This window comes from Typopeltis vanoorti, chromosome 17, assembly GCF_054136105.1.
Source record: "Typopeltis vanoorti isolate ZY-2024b chromosome 17, IOZ_Tvanoo_1.0, whole genome shotgun sequence".
Taxonomy (NCBI): domain Eukaryota; kingdom Metazoa; phylum Arthropoda; class Arachnida; order Uropygi; family Thelyphonidae; genus Typopeltis; species Typopeltis vanoorti.
Window position 1 is genome coordinate 62,362,733 of NC_143565.1, and position 23,380 is coordinate 62,386,112.

Genomic DNA, 23,380 nt, shown 5'->3' on the forward strand with positions numbered 1-23,380 from the left:
TTTTTAATATGATATTGCCATTGATGCCATATGTTCACGCCTCTAATCTTTCTCAGGACTCTCATATCTGCGGTCTCTAGTCTTTGGTCAAGTGTTTTACTTCTGACCCAGCTCTCAGACCCATAAGTTAAAACTGGTTTGAACACTGTCTTGTATACAGCTAATTTAGTGTTTCGACTAATTTCTCTCTTATTCCATATGAATTTATTCAATTGACTTCCCACCATACCAGCTTTGCTGATTCTGTTGTCTATTTCTATATTTAATTTACCATCTTCAGTAAAAATCGTGCCGAAATAGCTGAAATGTTTAACTTGTTCCACAGGTTCTCCATTCACAACACAGTTGACATTTTCAATGATTCTACCTATTTTCATTGTCTTTGTCTTTTTATTGCTAACCTTCATACCATATCTATTACAACAGCTATTCAATTTAGTCAGAGAATCTTGCAGACTTGTAGCGGATTTATTTAGAAGTATAACATCATCTCCATAAAGCAAAGAGCTGACATTAACATCTCCAATTTTGATATCAGGTTTAATACCACTTGCCTTCATAATGTGATCCATATAGATAATGAATAACAGAGGGGATAATGTACATCCTTGTCTCACACTAGATTTAACATTAAACCATCTTCCTGTACTTCCTTCAATTCTAACTGCTGACTTACAACTCAAATAAAGACTAAGTATTTCTTGATATAATGCCCCATTGACACCATATAACTGCAGCGTATTGAATAGCTTCTCTCTCTTGGCACCTTGTCATATGCCTTTTCCAAATCGACAAAGCTTAAATACAGATCTTTGTAATATTCCCATGCTTTCTCAACTATTTGTCGTAACGTGAAGATCTGATCCTGACAGCCTCTATTTGGCCTGAATCCAGCTTGTTCTTCACCAAACTTTTCTTCTACAATTCTTCTCAACCGTTTCTCAAGTATATTTGCATAGATCTTGCCAGGAACACTCAGTAGGGAAATACCTCTGTAATTCTCACATTCAGTTTTATTTCCCTTTTTATATATGGGTACTATGAGAGCTCTACTCCAATCATCGGGAATTCGTCCCTCTGTCCAGGCTTTCTGAACTATGCAGTGCAGCCACTGTAAGACTTTTATACCACCATACTTCAGCATTTCTGGTCGAATATCATCTACTCCTGCTGCCTTTCCACATTTCAAGCCTTTGATGGCTTTTTCTACTTCAAGTATGGATACGTATTCCTGATTGCATGCCTGGTCAGTGTTTTTTATCACTGTGCTGTCATCACTGCTTGTTTCATTTAGCAGTTTTTCAAAGTAATTACTCCATTCTCCAAGGATATCTTTTTCTCCTGTTTTCATGTAACCTTTATCATCTCTAACTCCTTTTACAGCACTCTTTCCTCCATTCCTAAGCTTCTTCAACAACCTCCAGAATATTTTGCCACCTTCTTGATATTTATTTTCTATATTCTTGCCAAAGTCCTCCCATGACTTTTGTTTAGCTAGTTTTACACAGTGTTTAGCATTCTTGCATTTGTCTCTATATTCTCTAAGAGCACAAGCTGACTTATTTGACAGGAACTTTTGGTATGCTTTCTTCTTTTCCTTCACTGCCTCTTTAACCTCCGGTGTTCACCAGGGAGTTCTGATTTTTTTATCCTTACAAACAACCTCACCACATGACTCTCTGGCAGAATCAATCAATGTTTTCTTCAGAGTTTGCCACTGAATCTCCAAGGTTTGATTCCTGTTCTCAAACTCTTTCATTTTTCCTTCAATAATCTTTGTGTATTTTAGTCTACAGCTCACATCTGAGAGCTGCTCAACTTTTATTCGCTTTAAAACTTTCTTACATGTTATTCTTTTTAATATGAAATTCACTTTTATCCTGCTCAAGACTAAATAGTGATCACTTCCAATTTCAAATCCTCTGTACACTCTGGTGTTCTGCACCAGGGAGAAAACATCACTATCAACAATAACATAGTCAATGAGACTTTTCTTATTCCTAGCCTCTTCTCTCCATGTGAATTTGTGCACATTTTTATGTTGGAATATGGTGTTAGTAATAACCAGTCCATGTCCTGAGCAGAAATCCAACAGATATTTGCCATTATTTTTAGCTTTGCTCTTTTCTCCAAATTTTCCCAAAATATTTTTGTATGTATCACAATCATTTCCTACTCTGCTATTGAGATCCCCAACAAGGACCAACTTTTCCTTTTTCATGGTGTCAGTTGCTTTTTCTAAAGCCTCAAAAGATTCCTCCACTTCTACCTTAGTAGAACCTTCTGTGGGACCATAGGTACAAATAAGTCTCATTGTCCAGTTCCCCATTCTCATATTTGCCCACATTACTCTACTTGAGACTGACTGCCATTCAAGAAGATTAGCCTCGTATTTTGTGTTGAATACTATGGCTACTCCTTCTTTTCCTTGATTGTCATTGCCTGAATATAACATTTTGTATTTATTGCTCAGAAAGATCTCACCAGTTTTGGTCTTTTTTGTTTCAGTCACCCCTATTATGTCCATCTGGTACTTATCTAATTCCTCAGCTAGCTCCATTTCTTTGCCATTCAGGCTTCTTACGTTGATAGTACCAATCTTTAACTCTGGTGATGTTGAGTTGGGGTTTGTTTTCAGATTTGTTCCAGTAGCTGACTTTTCGCTGTTCGCCCTGGTTCCCTGGCGAAAACAACGGGGGCCTTGTTTAACCGGGCGACGCACCAGCCGGCATGAAATTTTGTCATGTTGTACCATCATTTTTTATTTTGGTTTAACCAATAAGAATACAATTTGGTCGGCTAAATCCCAAATTGCCAGCCCATCCTCGTTCGTTCAGTATCAAAGTAGATACCCAACAGGGTGCACCACGAGAAGGTGAGGATTGGACATTAGGTCAGAAGCCCTGGTCGGTTCTATGCATTCCTTTAAAGGCTATGTGGAGGTCTCCTCTCAGTTATACAGCTTTGACCCTTAAGCACCCCCATTTTTCATTATATGTAATATAATGATTTCTCTGTTTTTTTTTTAATGTTTGTTAACTGAGTATCTCATACTTGAATTACAAATTTTCAAAACTGCCTAGTTAATTTTTTGCTAACAGAGGTGTCTTGATTCCAACATCAGTTGTGATGGTGTGTCTTTTCTTTTGTTTTATGTTGCTGTTTAAAGACATATTGATAATTGCAACACTTTACTTTTAAAATATGATATGTTTTTCATCCCTGTATTAGAGGTGCTCCAATTAAATTAACTTTAATGCAATGAGTTAAGGCATGAAGATCAGTAGGAAATATTTTCTATTTCATTTAAGGTTTTTCTGCTAAATTTATCAAAAACTATTCTGTTTTTGGTATGGTAATATTTTGGTTTGAAAACAAAATTTGCAAGCGTTTATTTTCGATGATGTTACTTTATGCATACATCATGTTGCCCTAGAAAACTTTTGAAAATGGTCATCAGCATGATTTATTTCTGTTCACTGAAAATGTGTTTATATCTGCATTACCAACCATCAAAGAATAATACATTTATTTATTATGCCAAAAAATAATTTTCAGTCCAGTATTAATTGTTGCATGATGCTTACTATTCACTTTTATTTATTTATTTATTTTTATTGATTTTGATAGAAATTTTAACCTCTCATTCATGGCATTAAAATAATTGTAACACGCGCAGACACACAGAATTATCAGTTATTGTTTTAATTAGCTTTTTACATGTACTGAAGATGTCTGTGATACTCAGGTGAAAATTCTACTATTAAATAATATTTTACATGAGTTTATTCTTTATTATAATTTTAAGTAATGATGTTTGTTATTTTCTGTGAAAATACTATTGGTGGGCAGTAGATGGCGTTGGTGTAGTTGCAGTTCGTTGTAGTAGTTGGTGAAGACAGTTGTAGAGTAGGAGCCCTACCTTGATGAGTCTTTGGATCCCTGGAGGTGTCACATAATAATAATACACAGTACATGTGAAAGTAATAATACATATACACATATATATATGTGTGTGTGTGTGTATATATATATATCGCGTGGTTCCACACACACACAAGTGTACAACAATAGAACTTTAACACGGACTATAACTCAAGTTCATAATAACTGTAAATCACAGTTGAATATTATAACTTTATAATCGTATAGCTTTAGAGTGTCTCAATGTTATTTTCATTGTCTTTTAATATCTTTCTATGTTCTTAACGCCTGATGAAGTCAATCTCGACGAAACATGTTGCGTTTTCAAATAAATCTCATTTTGTTATAATTCTCAGGTTTTAAGTTGGTTAATATTAAAAATGAATATATATATATATATATATATATATATATATATATATATATATATATATAATAAGTTTCCTGGGTATCACAAATATCAAAATAACCAAAATGCGATGAAAATTCAATCAACGTCCACCGCCTCTACCTAATTTCCGAATGTTGGACGATCCAGAACCTACAAATTAAGCCACGCCTCTGGCCATGTAGCAACCACAAATGCCCTAATTTGGCAGATGCAACTTGCAGCCTTGACATAACCCTACACTCATTCCCACAAGGTTCCAATGACGGTCAGACGACGTCCAAAACGGTCCACACCCCTTTAACCCCTGTCCCAGTTTCCACATAAGGATATTCTTCCCCTCCCCCACAAAAAATGCAGGGATAAGGCAAAATTTAAACCTCTCACTAAGAGCTTTTTCAGTGCTAGATGACTTTGGAAGAAAGATTGCTGACAACTTTTGAATTATCTAGTTTTTTTTTTGAATTGAGTTAAATTTTTTTTATCAAATTATATTTCTTTTTGTTGGAAACTGTTGTGGCTTTTTTGGATGTAAATCTGTCAATCATATCCCATAAGTCAGCCAGTAGCAATGTAGCTAATTTACTATGTACAGTGAACGTATCATGATCTACTGTATCTTTGAAAACTGTAATCTAGTGGCTGAGATTCATTCTCTTAAGATAGTATCTACAAGAAAACAGAACTGGCTGTCTGCTTTGACTGAATGAAATGTACTTTTGATTATCACGAATTTAGGTGTAAGAAATGTTAATTGGTGATGAAGTTCTTATGTTTAATGCATAATTTTTCTAGTTTTAACTTTAAACCATTAGTACTCACCATGAACTTCTAGATGAAAATGTAAGTTTCTGTGGCTTAGTAGTCTGTAGGAAGCTTTTGGTATTGAGACCATATTTAGGTAAATAAAGAGTTCAATAAAAATAAATTATAACCCTACAAGTTTTGTAAGTCGTCAGAGTTGCATTGTCAGGGATGCTAGTGAGAAAAGTTACACAACAAAAGACTAGAAACAATTAATTACATGTTAGATGTTATCATAACTTCACAATTAATACATACAAATAAATAACCAAAATAAAAACATTAAATCCATTACTGTGTTTGGAACACTGCTAGTGATTTTGCTCGCATTATTCTGTGGCATAGCTTGGCATCCTAGGTCTTGCATCTAGCTTGGTCTGCTTAATAATAAATGCAGACCAAGCTTGATGTAAGATTAAGCCTTGATTTTTGTTACATTGTTTGGGGATCCTAAACATTTATGAGGCTTCCTTGAACTTTTTTGTAAAACAGTTAGGATCAATATATGCATTTTTGTTTGTTGCCAAACTACTTGATGCCGTGGGGTAGTTGTGTGGGATGCCAAGCATGATTTATGCTGTCTTCTTTTTTTGACATCTTTTATGTGTTCAGACATGCAGATCTTCCCAGACCTTCCTGGCTGGCTGGCCTACATAACAAATGCCACATTTGTTATGTAGGCCAATGAATCTCATAAACAACTGTTTTTTTTTTTTTTTTTTTTTTTTTTTTTTTTTTTTTTTTTTCATGGGATGATGTGGAGGTTTTGGTGAATGTAAGAATCTGGAGATTTTGTGCAAAAGTAAAATTCACTTTTGAACTGGAAGATCACAAAAATTACGTTCCTTGATATATTTGTCGAAATATATCAAGAAAAAAGATTATCCTTTTTGGCATACAGAAAACCTACCACAATGGGAAGATTTTTATATGCTGCTTCACACCGTCATCCATTACAAAAGATAGGCATGATTAAAATATTATGAGATACAGCATACAATATATCCAACACTTTAATTAAAAGGAATGAAGAACTGCGCTGAGACAGAACCTCACATTTAATGGTTATGAACCCAAGACGATCAACAAATTCTTAATACACCTCTTGCAGCTCCTTTACTTAACAAGATTTTAAGAATGCAGTCATGCTACTTTACATCAAGAATATTACAAAGTGGCTACATGGCTTTATGTGTACAACATCAAAATGGCTTTTTTACCTTTGCATTAAGTCTCCAAATTCTTACATCCACCAAAACCTTCACATCATCCCATGAAAAAAAAATAGGCATTTATGAGATTATTTGCTCTTGTGGCATTAGCTATGTAGGCCAGACAGGATGGTCTAGGGAGATCCACATGTCTGAACATGTGGAAACATCTGAACACATCAGTAAAAGAAGATGGCATAAATCAAGCTTGACATCCCACACAACTACCATAGGCTATCAAGTAGTTTGGCAATAAGTAAAAATGCCCTATATTGATCATAATTGTTTTACAAGAAAGTTCAAGTAAGCCTCGCAAATGCTTAGGGACCCTATACAATGTAACAAAAATCATGGCTTAATCTTACATTATGTTTGGTCTGCTTTCATTAAAAATTTAACTTCCATGGACCTAGGATACAATCATGCAAACAAATACAGAATAATGTGACAGCAACAACTAGCAGTTTTCCAACATGCATACAGTAATGAATTTAACTTTTTTTTAATTTTTTCTAGTTACTTATTTGTATGTACCAACTGTGAAGTTATGGTTACATCATAACTTCACAGTTGGTACATACAAATGTTATTTCAATAACGAAAGCTTCCCACAGAACTGCTAAGCAATACAAACTTAAGTTTTCAAATTATATTCTTGTTTACTCCTTTACCCAAGGGCAAGTAAACAAAGTTTGCACATGAAATATCTTCACAATGTATACTATAGACTACTTGTATATAGAGGCTGTTAACTTCATATCAATTGTTTCAATATCCCATAATGCACAGTCCACTACCCAGACTGGTTTCAACCTTTAATGAAGTCTCATCAGTGCTGGTTAAACCCATCAAGATATTGTAGTTGAATCACTACAGAAGTCATTGACCTTCCCCATAACAGTTACAAGATATAAATCTGTTCAGTATTAGTATATATGAAAATTTTAACATTGATTTAATTTTAAATGTTACAGCTACATGATTTACTCATGGTGAGATTGAGTAATAGTCTTTCTGTTGTAGTTAGTAATCAATGAGGGGGGGTGGGACATGAACAATTTGTTGCCTTACTGTTATGTGGGAAAAGCATTTATTACAACACAGTAAAAAAAGGGGGGGTGCCAACAGATTGTAATTTCAATTAGTATTAAGTACGAAATTTTCCTAGATAGGTATATCAATATATGAACCTATGGGACATCAGTGCCATGTGTGAGTATAGATGAGAGTTGAGAAAGAAGAAACCTATATGAAATCAGTATTAGTATATGAAATTTTTAACATTGATTTAATTTTAACTGTTGCAACTACATGATTTATTCATGGTGAGATTGAGTAATAGTCTTTCTGTTGTAGTTAGTAATCAAGGAGGTGGGGGGGGCATGAACAATTTGTTGCCTTACTCATGTGGGAAAAGTATTTATTACAACACAGTAAAAAAAAAGGGAGGGTGCCAACAGATTGCAATTTCAATTACTGTTAAAGTACACAATTTTCCTAGATAAGTATATCAATATATGAACCTATAGCACATCAGTGCCACATGTGAGGTGTAGATGAGAGTTGAGAAAGAAGAAACCTATTGACATTCTTCTTTAAAGAGCTGTAGATTGAAATTGTTGGGAAACACATCATGAGGAAGGCTGCTCCAGAGGACAGAGGTAGATGGAATAAATGAGGAAGAGGAGCAGGTTGTACAAGTTTGCAGTTGTACTGTAAAGGGATATTGGACAGCAGCTGCTCTTGTTTTAACAAGCCTAACAACAAGTGGAGGAATGATGTTTGCTAATTCACTGGAGCAGTGACCATGGAAATACCTGTGCAACAGACACAGAGCTGAAACTGCATCTGTGAGACAGGTCGAAGTGAGCCTGTGATGGAAGGGTCGTCTGTGAGCTGAATTGCTCTCCTCTGGACAGCATCAAGAATTTTTAAGGAGGTTTTAGGTGCACTATCCCAAATGTGTAAGTGTTCTAAGAATGGGTGGATGTGGGATTTATGGCAGGTGAGTAGCTGGGTGAGTGTAAAATAACTTCTTGAATGGAAAAGAATGCCTAGTTTTTAGAAGCTATTGATGTCTTTGTGCCAAGAGAGGTTGGAGGTAAATTAGCAATGTGTAGCATTTGTTCTCCTAATCTTAGGCTCTATTAGTGATAACTTAATAGAAGTTAAAAATATTTATAGATCAAGATTCATGAAGAAAAAATTTCTGTTAGCTGCAGATGACATAGTTATTGCATTTTATTATAAAAAAAACGTTAATGTTTTGTTATACTTTAAAATTTAGGTGTGTTCTAATGCATATAAATAAAACTGTATTTGGGAAATACAGTTTTATTAAATTAAATCAAATCAGTCTGGATTGATTGTTGCTCAGTTCTCATATATTTGGTCTCTAGAGTAGAGTTCTGAATTATGTAAAAAATAAATAATAAAAAAGATGCAAATATAAAATTACCAAAAATAGAAGAAAAAATTCCTTATACCCCACTCCTTATTGTGTTGCAGGTTTACAATCTTTCATGTGTGGGAGATATATATATATATATATATATATATATATATATATATATATATATATATATATATATATATTAAAAAAAAATGATGACCAGCAACAGTCATAAAAAAAATGAGTGTCTAAATATTTTATAAAAACTGATATAGAAATGAAGAATTAATAATAAGAACAATTTATTTATTTATTTATTTATGCTTATGGCTACATGAAACTGGTAAGTGAAGAGTACAATCACAATTTCCAGCAACAAATGATGAAAATCTTAACATATAAAAGTTCATTACATAAAAGGCACAACCAGCTTTCTAAGTCTTTCCTTCTTTTTTTTTTTTTTTTTTTTTTAAATAAAACAAAAGTAACTTGTCATAATCAAGCCAGGGGCAATTATCGTCCTACTGTAACAGGTATGACAAGGCTGCATGTTCTCACAACATAAATGTAGCTGTATCTTAGGTTTAATTAGAGAGCAGTTGTGTCTTGTGTGAGAAAACTTGATCCATTAGAGGGGGCCAATTTCACATTACATCTTCTTCTAACATGAGGAGGAATTCTGTTGATACCATGACGAGGACTATGAGAGTGACTACGAGAATAACATCTTCGTGGTGAGGCGGGACTGTGATCTTCTGTTTCCTCCAACACCGCCGCCACATCAACTACAGGTCTTGGTCCAGGCTGGAAAGCCAATTTAAGGCCTCATCTGTCACTTTGTGATTGTCCTGTAGGCCACCACCATGAAATTGGCGCCTTGGGCAGTTGTACATCATATGAGTAATCTTCAGAGCCACGGGAGAACAATCACAAAAAGGGTGATCTGACAGCCCCCATTTATGTAGAAGGTAACCACATCTGCCCTGACTAGTTCTGATCCTGTTTATTGATGACCAAATCTTCCTAGGAAGATCAAAACCGTGCTGCGGAGCACAGGGATCTTCTACCAGAAAGCTGTTTGTTGGTAGATTGTTGGACCAGTGTTCTCTCCATATGTCAGATATTGATGGCAGTGCAGCTGAAGAGAGTTCGTCCATGGACCAGAGAGGCTTTCTAGATTTGAGGCATAGACTAGGTGGGTTTATGAGAGTCTGATGAAGGGGGCAGGAGTGGGTTGCCCACTGCTTTATTAAATTCCTTAATCGAGGCTTGTCTTCTCCGTATGTGTGGTGGAGCAATGTTAGATAGAACAGGCAACCAGGAGAGAGGGGTGCTTTTCACTGTCCCACTAATTGTGTGCATGGTAGAGTTTAGCTGAGTGTCTATAATGTTAATGTGAGACTTCTTTCCCAGACAGGAGCACAATATTCTGCTGCTTCAGAGAATGCAAGGGCTAGTGCAGACAACCTTAGGACTTCTGCACCACAACCTCAGGTTGTTCCAGCAAGCCTTGAAATTATATTATTTCTGGTTTTAATTTTATTGGAGAGGTTAATGATATGCCTTTTATAGTTTAGGCTTCTGTCCAGACTCACCCCAAGGTATTTTGGGTGAGGCTCGTGTTCTACCATTTTTCCACAGAAAGAAAGGTTGAGTTGTTGATTCGCCTCTGCGTTGTACAGGTGGAATACTGAGGACACTGTTTTCATTAGATTTGGCTTCAAGTACCACTGCTTAAAGTACTCTTCCAGGGTGTTCAGGTCTGTATTCAAGGTTGATTTTAGGTTGGTAAAGGAGGTAGATTGATGTAAGATCACTAGGTCATCGGCATACATATACTTGCTTGATCTGGTATGAGGTAGATCATACATGTAGATATTAAAAAGTATAGGGGATAACACAGAGCCCTGAGGAAGACCGTTGTGAAGGAATCTGGGACTGCTCTTTTTTCCACCAATATGGACCCGGATCTTTCTGTTGGGGAAATCAGGGGCCTCTTCCTAGTTTTAGGAAGAGGCCCCTGATCCACACAGTGTCATAAGCAGATGTTAGTCAATGGAAGTGGCTCCAGATTTAAGTTTCTTCTGGAAGCCTGCTTCAATTTGAGTTGTCAGGGCTAGGACCTGGTCACAGCAACTTCTTCCTGGCCTGAAGCCAGCTTGTTCAGTCGGGACTCTTTCGATGAGTGGAAGAACTAATGCAAACATCAATGATGGAAACAATAGAAAAATACAAAACCATTTGAAAGAACAACATCTAGAATGAGTGATATATATATGAAATGCATTTAGAAAGGCTTAGATGTTGTTGATGATTCATAATAACGCTTTATGGTATAAACAATACCAAGAGAAGAGGAAAATGCAGTTTATTAAAACTCACTAATATTTTGCTGGTTTACTAACTAAGATCATCAGAGTACAATTATAGATGTGATAGGCATACAGCACTAAACTGCATAATTGAGGAAAACTTTAAATTGTAACTGACAACAAAACTCTTTACATAGTGCCTTGTATTGGTCAGATAACAAAGTTAATTTAGAGAAGTCAGCCTCTCAGGTCTTAAAATCATAATGTCCCAGATCGCTTCATAGCTGATGCTAAAAATAGTCTCTCAGACCTATAATGACTTCTACATAATAAAGATGTTTACCTCCTCTGATTATATATGAATTACGTTTGTGAAGTTTAAGGATCCTGGCTATACAGGACCTTTAAAAATTCACAAACCTAATAACTCCCTTCATCCATAGTAGACATCATAGACAACCCCCCACCTACAAACTGGCTACATTTATCAAAATCACTTTACTCCATTACAGGAACTCATTGTCATCTATTAAACACTCTCTGCACTTTAAAATATTAATAAAAAAAATCTCACTTTGTGAGATTCTGACATCATGGTTAGTTTCGATATTACTTCACTGTTTACTAATGTACCTTTGACAGATACCCTTGACCTCATTAAGCCACATTTACTGACATATCTGAATTATTCACTGTATATGCAGGTTATTTTCTATGGAAAGGAAAAATATTCAAGCAGCGGGATAAGATTGCTATGGGTTCCCTTCTTCCCTCTCCTCTAACTAACTTCTAAATGGAATATTTTGAAAACCAAGAACTCAACACAGCTGCACTTAACCAATATTTTGACTGTGCCATGTTGATGTTCAACATAGCACAGTTCAGGGACCTTCACAGCACCTTTTTAGCCAATAGCCAAAGAGCCGATATAAAATAGATAAAATATTGCTTGCTTTTCCAATCCTTTCGACACATAGAAGGATCTCAGATAAACCATCCCATATCTTAAGGGTGCATCACAGAAAATAGCCAAAGTTCTCTGCAAATATGATCTCCGTAATACTTTCAAACATTTCATTCAGCTAACTACCTTCATACATTCTCCTAAAGATCAACTGTCCCCTTGAACATTCTGAGTTGTCTAAATTTCCTTGCATGTAGTTTGTCCTGCTTTGCACAGACTGGTAGATCACTTATCTGCCTTGAAGAACACAAAAATTGCATCTGCGATCATTTGTATGGCAAGTCAAGATTGGCAGACTACATATATGATCAGATGGAAGAAAGCATCTTTATTACATAGAAGTTGTTATAGGACTATTTTTATCATCAACTATGAAGCACACTCCCAACCTCAACAAGTATGGTTGCATTAATTTACCAAAGATATGGGACACTATCATTTTAAGAACTGATAGCCTGACTTCTCTAAATTAACCTTATGGTTATCTGTTTAGTGCACACAGCACTAAACGATGTAACCGTAACCTAAACATAAAATAATACCCAGAAAGATGATGCATTACAAACCAAGAGGATGAAGAAACAGTGGCAAATGGATGAAATGCTGAGCCACAACTAAAACAGGCCACCTGGTCTAGATTCGTTTAAAGAAGGAAAAGAAATTTTTTATGCAATAATGCCGAAAAGGTTAATAAAATTAGTTTCTCTTTGTTTAATGTTTTTTATATATTTATTTTATTCTTGTTATTATTTAAAAAAAAATTATATATGTTTTACAAAATAGGTGACTTTGCAGTTCTTCTGAAAGCAGGAATGTCAATGCGTCAAGCTCTTATGTATAATTTTTTATCAGCATGCACCTGCTACTTAGGATTGGTATTCGGAATACTTCTGGGAGATTTGGCTGAAGGAAGTACATATATATTTGCATTAGCAGCAGGAATGTTTCTTTACATTTCATTAGTAGACATGGTAAGTCACTTGTAAATTAGTATTAATATTCATCATATTTAATATTTTTGGAAATTCATAACTCTGTGATGTAAAACAGCTTTATTAATTTTCTGTATTGGTTAACAAAAATGTTTCATTTCCTATATAGATATACAGTTTTCAAGAAATTATATTCTTGTTTTAATCCTTGACTAAGCTTAACCAAAGTTTGTGCTTGAGTATCCTCTTGACTGCTAGGCTTCTTGCATATAGTTGGCCTCACATCAATTGCCTTAGCATCCTCTAATGCATAGCACACTTCTGTTTGAAGGTGTGTTGCTGTGTATTATGGAATGTGGAAGAAAGTTTTTTCACTTGGCCACAGTAAATTATAATAGATATAATTCATCATCATCAAATTCCTGACATGTACTCCCAAGGGGTGTACAGGATATGATAGTACTACATGAAAAATTTACATCATTACTAACTTCCTATCTACAATTTTCCTCTAAATCAGTCTGTTACTTGTCAAGACTCCAACATTATCAGATCTTATATTTCTATCGTCTAAGGCACTTTGTACCGTATCAATCCACCTATATCTTGGTCTTCCTCTGGGTCATTTTCCTGCCAACCTGACAGAGAACACTTGTTTTACTAATCTTTCCTCGCCCATTCTGTTTAAGTGACCATACCACCTGAGATTAGCTCTGCTAACGCATTCCTGGATGCTGATCTTGAATAGACATAATTTAATACACATAATGAGTAATAAGACATACTTGTCTATTTTACTTTCCTTTGTTACCAAGCAAAAATTTTCTGCAACTATCTCTAATTCAGAGTATTTTGATAATATTGTGATCTACCACTTAAACTTACATATGGGAAATAGATGATGTCAGCACTGATGAGATCTTAATAGAAGTAGAAACCACTCTCAGTGGTGACTCTTCTCATATTGCAATATACGAGGGCTGTTCAATAAGTAATAAGACTAATTTTACTGTTGCGAAACCACTCATCACAATATTAATTTCTGTGGAATAAAGAAATGTTGCTGTCTGTATTAACAAAAGAGGTTGATAGATGTCATATACGGGCTGATGTGCCAGAGTGTCACGTGACTAAACGCAAGCTTCTTTTGGTGCGCCTACGAGCCGCGACTAATCGTCGAAATGGAAGTGTCCTTGGAACAGTGTTATGCGATTAAATTTTGTGTGCGTTTGCAAAAATCGGCATCGGACACTTTTAACATGATACGTGAAGCTTTCTACGATGAAGCAATGTCGAGGGCAAGTGTTTTTCGCTGGCATAAAACTTTTAAGGAAGGAAGGCAAAATGTGGAAGATCTTGAACGTGATGGACCTTCAACGTCCATCACAGAGACAATGATCAACACAGCAGCGATTATCATCAAGGAGGATCGCAGAATTACAGTACACCAGCTGCATGTTGTCCTGAATATTTCTGTGGGAAGTGTTCATTCATTCATGGCTGAACATTTGGGACTGAAACGTGTTTGCGCCTGATGGATTCCCAAACTCTTGACACCGGAGCAAATGCAGCATCGAGTGGATGTGTGCACAGAATGGAAAGAAAGACTGGAACAAGAAGGCGACAACTTCTTAAAACGTATCATTACAGCAGATGAAGCTTGGTTGTATCACTATGACCCTACAATGAAACAACAAAGTAGTGAATGGAAGCATCCATCTTCGCCTACCCCCAAGAAAGCAAAAACTGTAAAATCGGCTGGTAAACCTCATGTTGGAGGCTTAATGGATTTTTTACAACACTCAAAAAGAATTAAAATAGACTTTAGTACTTCCTATATTTCGTCCTAGTCACTAGGACATCTACGGGGATTACAAAAAAATTAATGTAACATATGCACAAATAACAAACAATACTAAGCCCAACCATGTGGGTGACACTAAAGTCCTATCTAGGTAGAGCGCCCTCTAAGGGCAGTCGTAGGTGGCCTGGAATGTAAAGTGGGAACTCTGGTGATGAGTGTTTCCCAAATCTTCGGAAATCCCAAATCTTCCGAAGATTTGGGAAACGCTCATCACCAGAGTTCCCACCTTACATAGGACTTTAGTGTCACCCACATGGTTGGGCTTAGTATTGTTTGTTATTTGTGCATATGTTACATTAATTTTTTTGTAATCCCCGTAGATGTCCTAGTGACTAGGACGAAATATAGGAAGTATTAAAGTCTATTTTAATTCTTTTTGAGTGTTGTAAAAAATCCATTAAGCCTCCAACATGATGTCCTCACAGCACTTAAGCCTCTACACACGGCTGGTAAAGTTATGACCATAATGTTTTTTTGACTACGAAGCCATTGTTTACCAACACGCTGTAGAACCTAGGAATACTGTAAATGGCTCATACTATGCAGATGTTTTACAGACAATGGTACAGCACGTCAAAATGAAGCATCCATTGCTGAAGAATGGCTTCTTATTGCACCACGATAATGCAAGGCCACATATTGCTGGTTGTGTAGTGGACGTTTTGCAGAAGAACAACATAGATATCCTATCGCACCCTCCATACAGTCCTGATCTCGCACCGTGCGATTTCTGGCTGTTTCCTCAGCTCGAGAAACCACTAAGAGGCTGCCATTTCAAAAGCAACAATGCATGTGTAAAATCTGCAGAGGTGGTTTTGAAAGAACTCTCAAAAAACGGACTTTCACATGTGTTTAAAAAGTGGATGCAACGTTGGGACAAATGCATCGCATCTCACGGCAGTTACTTCAAAAAAGACCATGTAAATGATGACGATTAAAGGTAATCTGTTTTCTGTATAAATATAGTCTTCTGACTTATTGAACAGCCTCCGTACATATTCAAAAGGAAGTGTGCTGTGCTTTATGGGATACCAAGGCACCTGATGTGAAGTCATAAACCTCAATATGCAAGTAGCCTAGGCATGAAGATATTTCATAGGCAAAATCTATTTGCTTACTATTTAGGTAAAGTAGAAAGTATTTTTAACTCGGGTATAGTTATGTTAAAGATACCAAGCAATTTTAAACCTGGTTTTACTCCATTTTTTCCAAGTAAGCAAACAGACAAAATGTCAAGTTTGCGCCTGCAATTTATGCAAGACTAGCTGATCCCACAGGTAGTGCAAGACCAAGGCAACTCGTGGTAGAAGTGGAGCAAGCTCTGATCACTAATCTTAATATTTACCCTTAATGCCAAAACACATCTCCAAGAAGGGGATGTATGATGTTTTGTATTAAAGGCAAGGGGCCACTACCCAGACCGGTTTCGACCTTTATTGAGGTATCATCAGTGGGGAGCCAGGCTAGAAATACCAAGATTTAGTAATGCAGAGCTTGTAAGTATTTTACCAAAACGAGTTACCATAAGGTGTTATAACCTTATTAAATAAAAATCTCAGGAGGAGATATAGATGTAGAAAGTATTTTTAACTTGGGTATAGTTATGTTAAAGATACCAAGCAATTTTAAACCTGGTTTTACTCCATTTTTTCCAAGTAAGCAAACAGACAAAATGTCAAGTTTGCGCCTGCAATTTATGCAAGACTAGCTGATCCCACAGGTCTGTTTGCTTACTTGGAAAAAATGGAGTAAAACCAGGTTTAAAATTGCTTGGTATCTTTAACATTTAGGTAAAGGATTAAAACAAGTATGCAGTTGTCTATTTTAATTTACTTTGTACCAGGGGAAAAACATTGTAATATAATCTTCATATCTTGTGATGTCTGTAGGCTTAAAGATTAACTGGAATAAAATTTTTAAAAGTGCTACAAAGTAATAAAGTACTACAAATAAAAGATTTAGTTTGTTGTAGTACAACATATGAATTTCCTAAAGCCCTGTAATTAAAGCAAGTATTCCCCCCCCCCCCCCAAATGTGAATTCATTGAATGATTACCTAGATTTTATAGTACCACAAAGACTCACAATGGGAACCAAAAAAACAAAAGAAGAGTTAAGGAATTTAGGGAGAAAAGATCTCTCCTTCCCAATAACTGTACTCTAGTCACCAAGCATTTCATTTAGATCCATAAGCTTTTTTTTTTTTTTTTTCGTGGGGTGGGAAGTGCTTTGCAGAATTTCATGGCACAGTAGTAACAAAACTATTGGCATTTTTAGGCATACAGTATTTTAAGCTTGGAGTACACATGTAATTTTTCGTTTGTGGGCATACTGTTGATAAGTGATATCTTCACACTGACTTACAAGAGTATATAAGGTATTTGAAATAAGAAGTGAGTGAGTGCTATTTAGTTTTGAGGTGGATACAATTAAGTATTACATTGAAAAGAAATGTTGTTATTATTATTAGACACCTCCAGGGAGTCCAAAGACTCATCGAGGGATAGTGTACCAACAGCATCGAACATTGGTCCCCTTCCAACTACTAACCGCGCTCAAACTTACTTAACTGAGCCATTAGAAGCAGAGGCTCTACCAATCCTTATCAACTACTCTTTTTACTTTATTATAAAAGTCAAGCAACTTACTGAAACAAGAACACCACTTAACAAATCCATGTTGACCATCAAAGATAACATTACCTTCATCTGCCCAATTTTATATATTATCTTTCACTAATTTCTCCAAAATTCTTAGCAACTATAGAAGAAATATAAACTGGTTTATAATTTAATGCCTCTATTATACCACTAACCTTATGCTATGGTGCTATCTTATTCCCCTTCCACTCCTGCTTGGGAAGGCAAATAACATACACATTACCAGTAGCCAGGCTTTCAGCAAAAAGCCAGGTCAATGGAGCTGTCAGATCCTTAGCACATTATCTTAAAAGATGCAGTGAATTCCATCCAGTCCCAATCCTTATAGACTTCCAGAGTATTTAGTATTTGAAACACATTCTCCTCACACCCTTCTAAACTGTAATCCTCCGTATCCCTCCGAGAATAAAATCTGATTTTCCAGATGAAATACCCAAATAAAGTGATCATTATACAGCTCCACTATGCCAACTGAACTTGTCACTTGAGTGGTCCATTCCACTTCTTCCTAACAGGATCATTCATTCACAATTATTTCTGCTCCTACTGGCCACATGAGAAATAACTGTTTAGGATTTTCCTTGGACCATAGTGCTAGTCTCTTCTTATATTCAACTTTTGTCTTCCTTAATATACTATACTATACTAGTCACTTTTCTGGCTTTTATTATTATTATCTCGGGCAACTCCAAGGAGTCGAGGGAGGCCCTAACATCATGTCAAGAGCAACTATTCGACATTCACACAGTATCTATCATACCTCGCCTTGAACTCATTCACGGTCATAGCACCCACAACAGACTCTGGCAGCTTATTCCCTCATTCACCACTCTCCAAGTAAAAAACCTAGTTCTAACACCCCTGCTAACCACACTCTTGCCCAGCTTCCATGTATGGCCCCTAGTCCTCCCACCACCAATCCTATTCTCAAAAATATCTTCTGGATTAATCCTATAGAAACCCTAAGTAATTTGAATGTCTCAAACATATCAACCAATTTTTGCAACCCACAAATCTTCAACCTGTTCACATAAGGTTCATTCCACAGACCTGCTATCATCTTGGTCACTTGTCTCTGGATCCTCTCCACCTCCTCCCCATCAAGAAGAAACCCTGGTGCCCATATCTGGGCACAGTAGTCTAGATGGGGTCTTATCAAGACTTGATACAGAGGAACAATAACTTGTTTGTCTCTGCTTGTTAAAGTATTTTTCAGCATCCAAGTGATTTGATGAGCTGATTTAGCCACTTTTGCAGTGTGCCTACTAAACTTCAACTCCCTATCCACCAATACTCCCAAATCCCCGGCCTCAATCTCCTGGAGTACAGTTCCACCAATGTGATATACTGCTGCTAATGTTTTCACTCCAAAATGCATAATCTTACACTTTAAACATTAAATTGACATCCATTTTCCCTAGCCCAGTCCTCCAAACTATCCAAATCATCTTGCAAAATTTTGACATCCTGTGCACTTGCAATTTCTCTACCCAACTTTACATCATCAGCAAACAAGTGAACACTCCCTCTCAGATCCTTTCCTATATCGTTAATGAACAAATTGAAAAGTAGTGGTCCAAGAACAGAACTCCGCAGCACACCACTAGTTACAAGCGTCTTTTGGACTCCACTCCTGAATAAACCACTCTCTGGTATCTCTTCATCAACCACCCTCCTATCCATCTCACCAACCCTATATCCACCCCTATCTGCTCCAGTTTACTGATTAGAGTAACATGTGGTATCCTGTCAAAGACCTTGGCAAGATCCAGTAGAATCACTGTAAACCCATTACCCTTATCCAGTTCAGCCGTCACTGTGTTATAAAACGTGAGCAAGTTACTGAGGCATGATCTACCCTTCACAAAACCATGTTGTCCCCCACACAGTATCCCATTTTCATCTATCCAGTCCTGTATTCTTCTCTTGACTAATTTCTCCAAGACATTGACAACGATTCCTGATATGCTAATTGGTCGGTAATTTACAACAACAGTCTTGGAACCTCCTTTATGCAGTGGAACTATTTTCCCCTCTTTCCACCCCCTTGGGACTAACCCAGACCCGAGACTTAAATTAAACAAAATGGTCAAGGGTACTGACAGGTCTTTAGCCGCTTCATGTAAGACCCGAGCTGGTATACCATCCAATCCCACAGATGTATTGACATTGAGGTTATGCAATAGACTACTCACCTCCACTTCATTCACCAGAATTCCCATATAATCTATTGGTTCATTCATTTCTGCAACGTCACCACCTAGAAGATATATTCTTGCAAAGTGCTCGCTCAGTAATTCAATTATATCAGCTGATTCGGTTACCTCCCTACCATCGGCATTCTTTAAAATCATTCTGCCATATACATTTTTTCTTTTACTTGCAACATATAGAAAAAACTGTTTAGGATTCTCTTTAGCCTGCATGGTCAATGTTCTTTCATAATCCTAAACAGTTTTTTAGGATTATGAAAGAACTTCTGGCCTGTGCTTTATACCGTTCATGTGTCTGCAGGTCACCTTTCTCCTTAAATTCCCTCCATAGTTGTTTCTTTTTTTTTTTACAGCTCAAGCTTAATAGTGTTATTCATCCATTTAACCCCTACTTGATTTATTATTCGAACTCTAGGTATACAGTCAGCCATTGCTTCATGCAAACACTTCTTTACTGCCTCCCATACACTATCAACTTCTAGCCCTTGCAGTTGTACATGCCATGGCACTGAACCAATCAATTTCCTAAGCTTGTCATACTTACCAGCCCGATAATTCCACATGTACCCTGTCTTAATTGTAAAATCCACACCTTTAGCCACCTCCCAAGTCAAGACCCTATGATCACTCTCACCAATTGGTGGTGACGTGGTCATATTCATTACAGTCAAATTCTCAGATGCAGTTACCAGGTCAAGCACTCTCTGACCCCTAGTATTTTCCATTACATGCTGTCGCAGATAGTTATCCCTTAATAACCGCATAAAATCCAATTCCTTCCCCCCCCCATGTGTCCTCTCCTCCTTGCAATCAATGTTACCATAGTTGAAATCTCCCATAATAATTACCCTCCTTCCACTCATTTCTTCTATTTGCTCATGCATACTATCTCCACCATCTATTCCATCACCTAACTGTATATTTAGTTCTGCTAATTTCAATCTCACACCAAATAGCCTCAAATGTGCTCTTTTCTCTCTCCTGCAGTTCCACTTCTATTCTTCTTGGCTGTAGCTCATCAGCTATCATCAATAACACTCCCCCCCTCCCCATTTTATTCTCCCTGTCACTCCTGAACACACCATACCTCTCACATTCACTCCCACTAGCTGTGTCATCTTCTGTCAGTCATGTTTCACTAATGCCAATAATCTGTGGTCTGGAAGTGCCAAAAGGCCAAAAATTCTTCCCTCTTGTTCTTAATACTTCTGGCATTTGTATACATGAATTGAAGAAGCCGATATGTCCCATCCCTATTTTGATGCCTTATACTAACTATCCCATTCTAATTCATGGTCTTTCCTACTTGCTTGGGCATATTACATACATTCACACACTCTACTGTCTTCCTAAAATCTTCAAATCTACTCCCCCCCCCTTAATAACTCTAGTTTCCCTGGTTCTGTAACTTCACTTCCACCACATTCGACAACACATTTTCAAGTCTCTGCACACCAAATCCATTCAGATGTAACCAATCCATTTTATATAAATCCTTTCACCCATCAAACTCATTCCACACATCCATAAATTCCACACCACTCATCAAACATAATTCACGCATAAAGTCATTAGCAATTATAGCCCTCCTTCTATACTCTTCACTGTCATGCCGTGGCAACAGACTCACCATCCTAACTCTCTCACTCTTTTCTTTTGCTACCTCAAGCAATTCCTTCACATCCTCACTCATAGCCTTTTTATTTCCTTTCAAATCATTTGTACCCACTACCCCTATCAATTCCTTCACCTGCTGTTTTTGCATCCTAATTGACTCGCTTACATTCTTCACGGTCGCACCGGGTTGGTACGATTTTGTTAAGCTCTCAACTAACACGCCTCTTACTAGGGAATCTCCATACAATACATGCTCTTTCATTTTGTTTACACTCACTATCATACCCTTATTTTGTCTATCATACTTTTGTCAATTATTAGTCGGTACGCCTGTTAAAGATTTTTGCCAACGTTCCATTTGTTGGTTTATGCTATGTATCATTCCGCGTAATAGAGCTATTTCACTCATTGCCTCAGTGTCGTCATTTTTATTTTCGGATGATTCATTCAATCGTTCTGTATGCTTAACTTCATTCACTCTATCAACGCCACTCTCACAGCTATCAGGTACTACCTCGCAAATATCCTCGTTCATACCTCGAATATCGCTGTTATCCAGATTCTCACTTTCGACAATATCATTCACACGACCTGAAACATTCTTTAAATCCTCATATTCTTTACACTTTTTGCACACATTCACTCCACAATCGTTGTTTAACCAGACTCCAACCGCTCTCCTCGATGCATACATTTCGCAAACGGAACACTGAATCAAGTCTTTTAAATTAAGATTTTCAGACAAATATGGTGACCTGGACGCAATCTTTATGTTCCTCTTTATGGGAGCCATGAGCACAGATAATCGATCTATCAGTTTACTGTTAAAATATTCAAAGAACACACAAAAATCACCGAGACACGTTAAACTATTAAAGGAAACAATATTATGTACTATGTAATACTTAACATATACTTAATTATTCCTAGAATAATTTATCTCAATCATGAGCTCTTCTTAGACACGTTTAAACTACTAAAGGAAACAATATTATGTACTATGTAATACTTAATATATACTTAATTATTCCTAGAATAACTTATCTCAATTAGGAGCTCTTCTTAAACATGTATACAGCGCTTTGCTCACTAGCGCCACCTCTGGTGGCATTAGTGAGCAAATATGTGAAGGTATCAGTCTAGCAGCTTTTTGGAGGTGAACTGTAGACTCTAACATGAAAATGTTATTGGCAAAAACAAAAAAAAGTTTGAAAAAAACAGGAACCAAACCTTGGAGACCTGTGGAAAAATTTCATTTTGATTGGTTCCTGCAAGGAGAGAGAAATGATAAGTTACAATGCAGTCCTCAGAAAAAAGATATTAAAAGTTCCTGACAAGCCAACATCAGCATTTTAGACAGTTCACAGAATATGTATGTAAAATGGCTAACAAAAATCATTGGACAATTGGTAAGAATATAGAACATCAGTATCATAAACGTGCCAGAATGTTCTGATTGCTATTGAAAAAATCTTAGGATGATCTAAAAGAGTGGTGTAAAAGAAGAATCAGACATTGACATAAGATAAGTATATTCTGAATGTCTAGAAAGTAATTATTACTATTATTTTATATTGCCAGCTGCAAGGTACCAGGGACTTATAGAGAAAGGATGCTTTGCAAGCTATACAGTGCCTAAATACTTATCATACTTCTGCTTGAAAACCTCCCTTTGAATAATTTTTTTTTTTATGTTGGGCCCATACACGAGAGGTTGGCTTATCAACCTATAGTACTTTAGTACTATATATGGGTAGTACGTTGAGAAAGGAGAAACTTGTTGATATTCGGTTTAAAAGCATGTATATTGTATTCCTTGAGAAATACATAAGGGAGGAAGACTGTTCCACAGTACAGCAGTAGCAGGGATGGAGAAGGAGGAAAAGAAACTTGGTCTGTGGATTTCAAGGTGTACTGTGAAAGAATGTTGGATGGCAGCTGTGCACATTCCAATGGACTTAGTACAGAGTGGCGGAATTATTGATGCTGTTTCAGGTGAACATTCCCATGGAAATATTTATATACAATTTATATATAATATACAAATTGCAGAGACCATGTAAACGGTTGCTATTGCTGCAGCATTGTAAACTATGGCT

At 36.6% G+C, this 23,380-nt stretch overlaps 1 protein-coding gene across 2 annotated transcripts in view; it reads left to right on the forward strand.

Annotated features, from left to right (window-relative positions):
- LOC150097440 (metal cation symporter ZIP14-like) overlaps window positions 1–23,380 on the forward strand; it is a 219,265-nt gene that overhangs the window by 179,334 nt on the left and 16,551 nt on the right. For both annotated transcript variants that reach the window (XM_090406877.1, XM_090406876.1), the window contains exon 7: window positions 12,779–12,966. In XM_090406877.1, coding sequence (XP_090263003.1) covers window positions 12,779–12,966 — 188 coding nt within the window. The remainder of the gene's footprint in view (window positions 1–12,778; window positions 12,967–23,380) is intronic.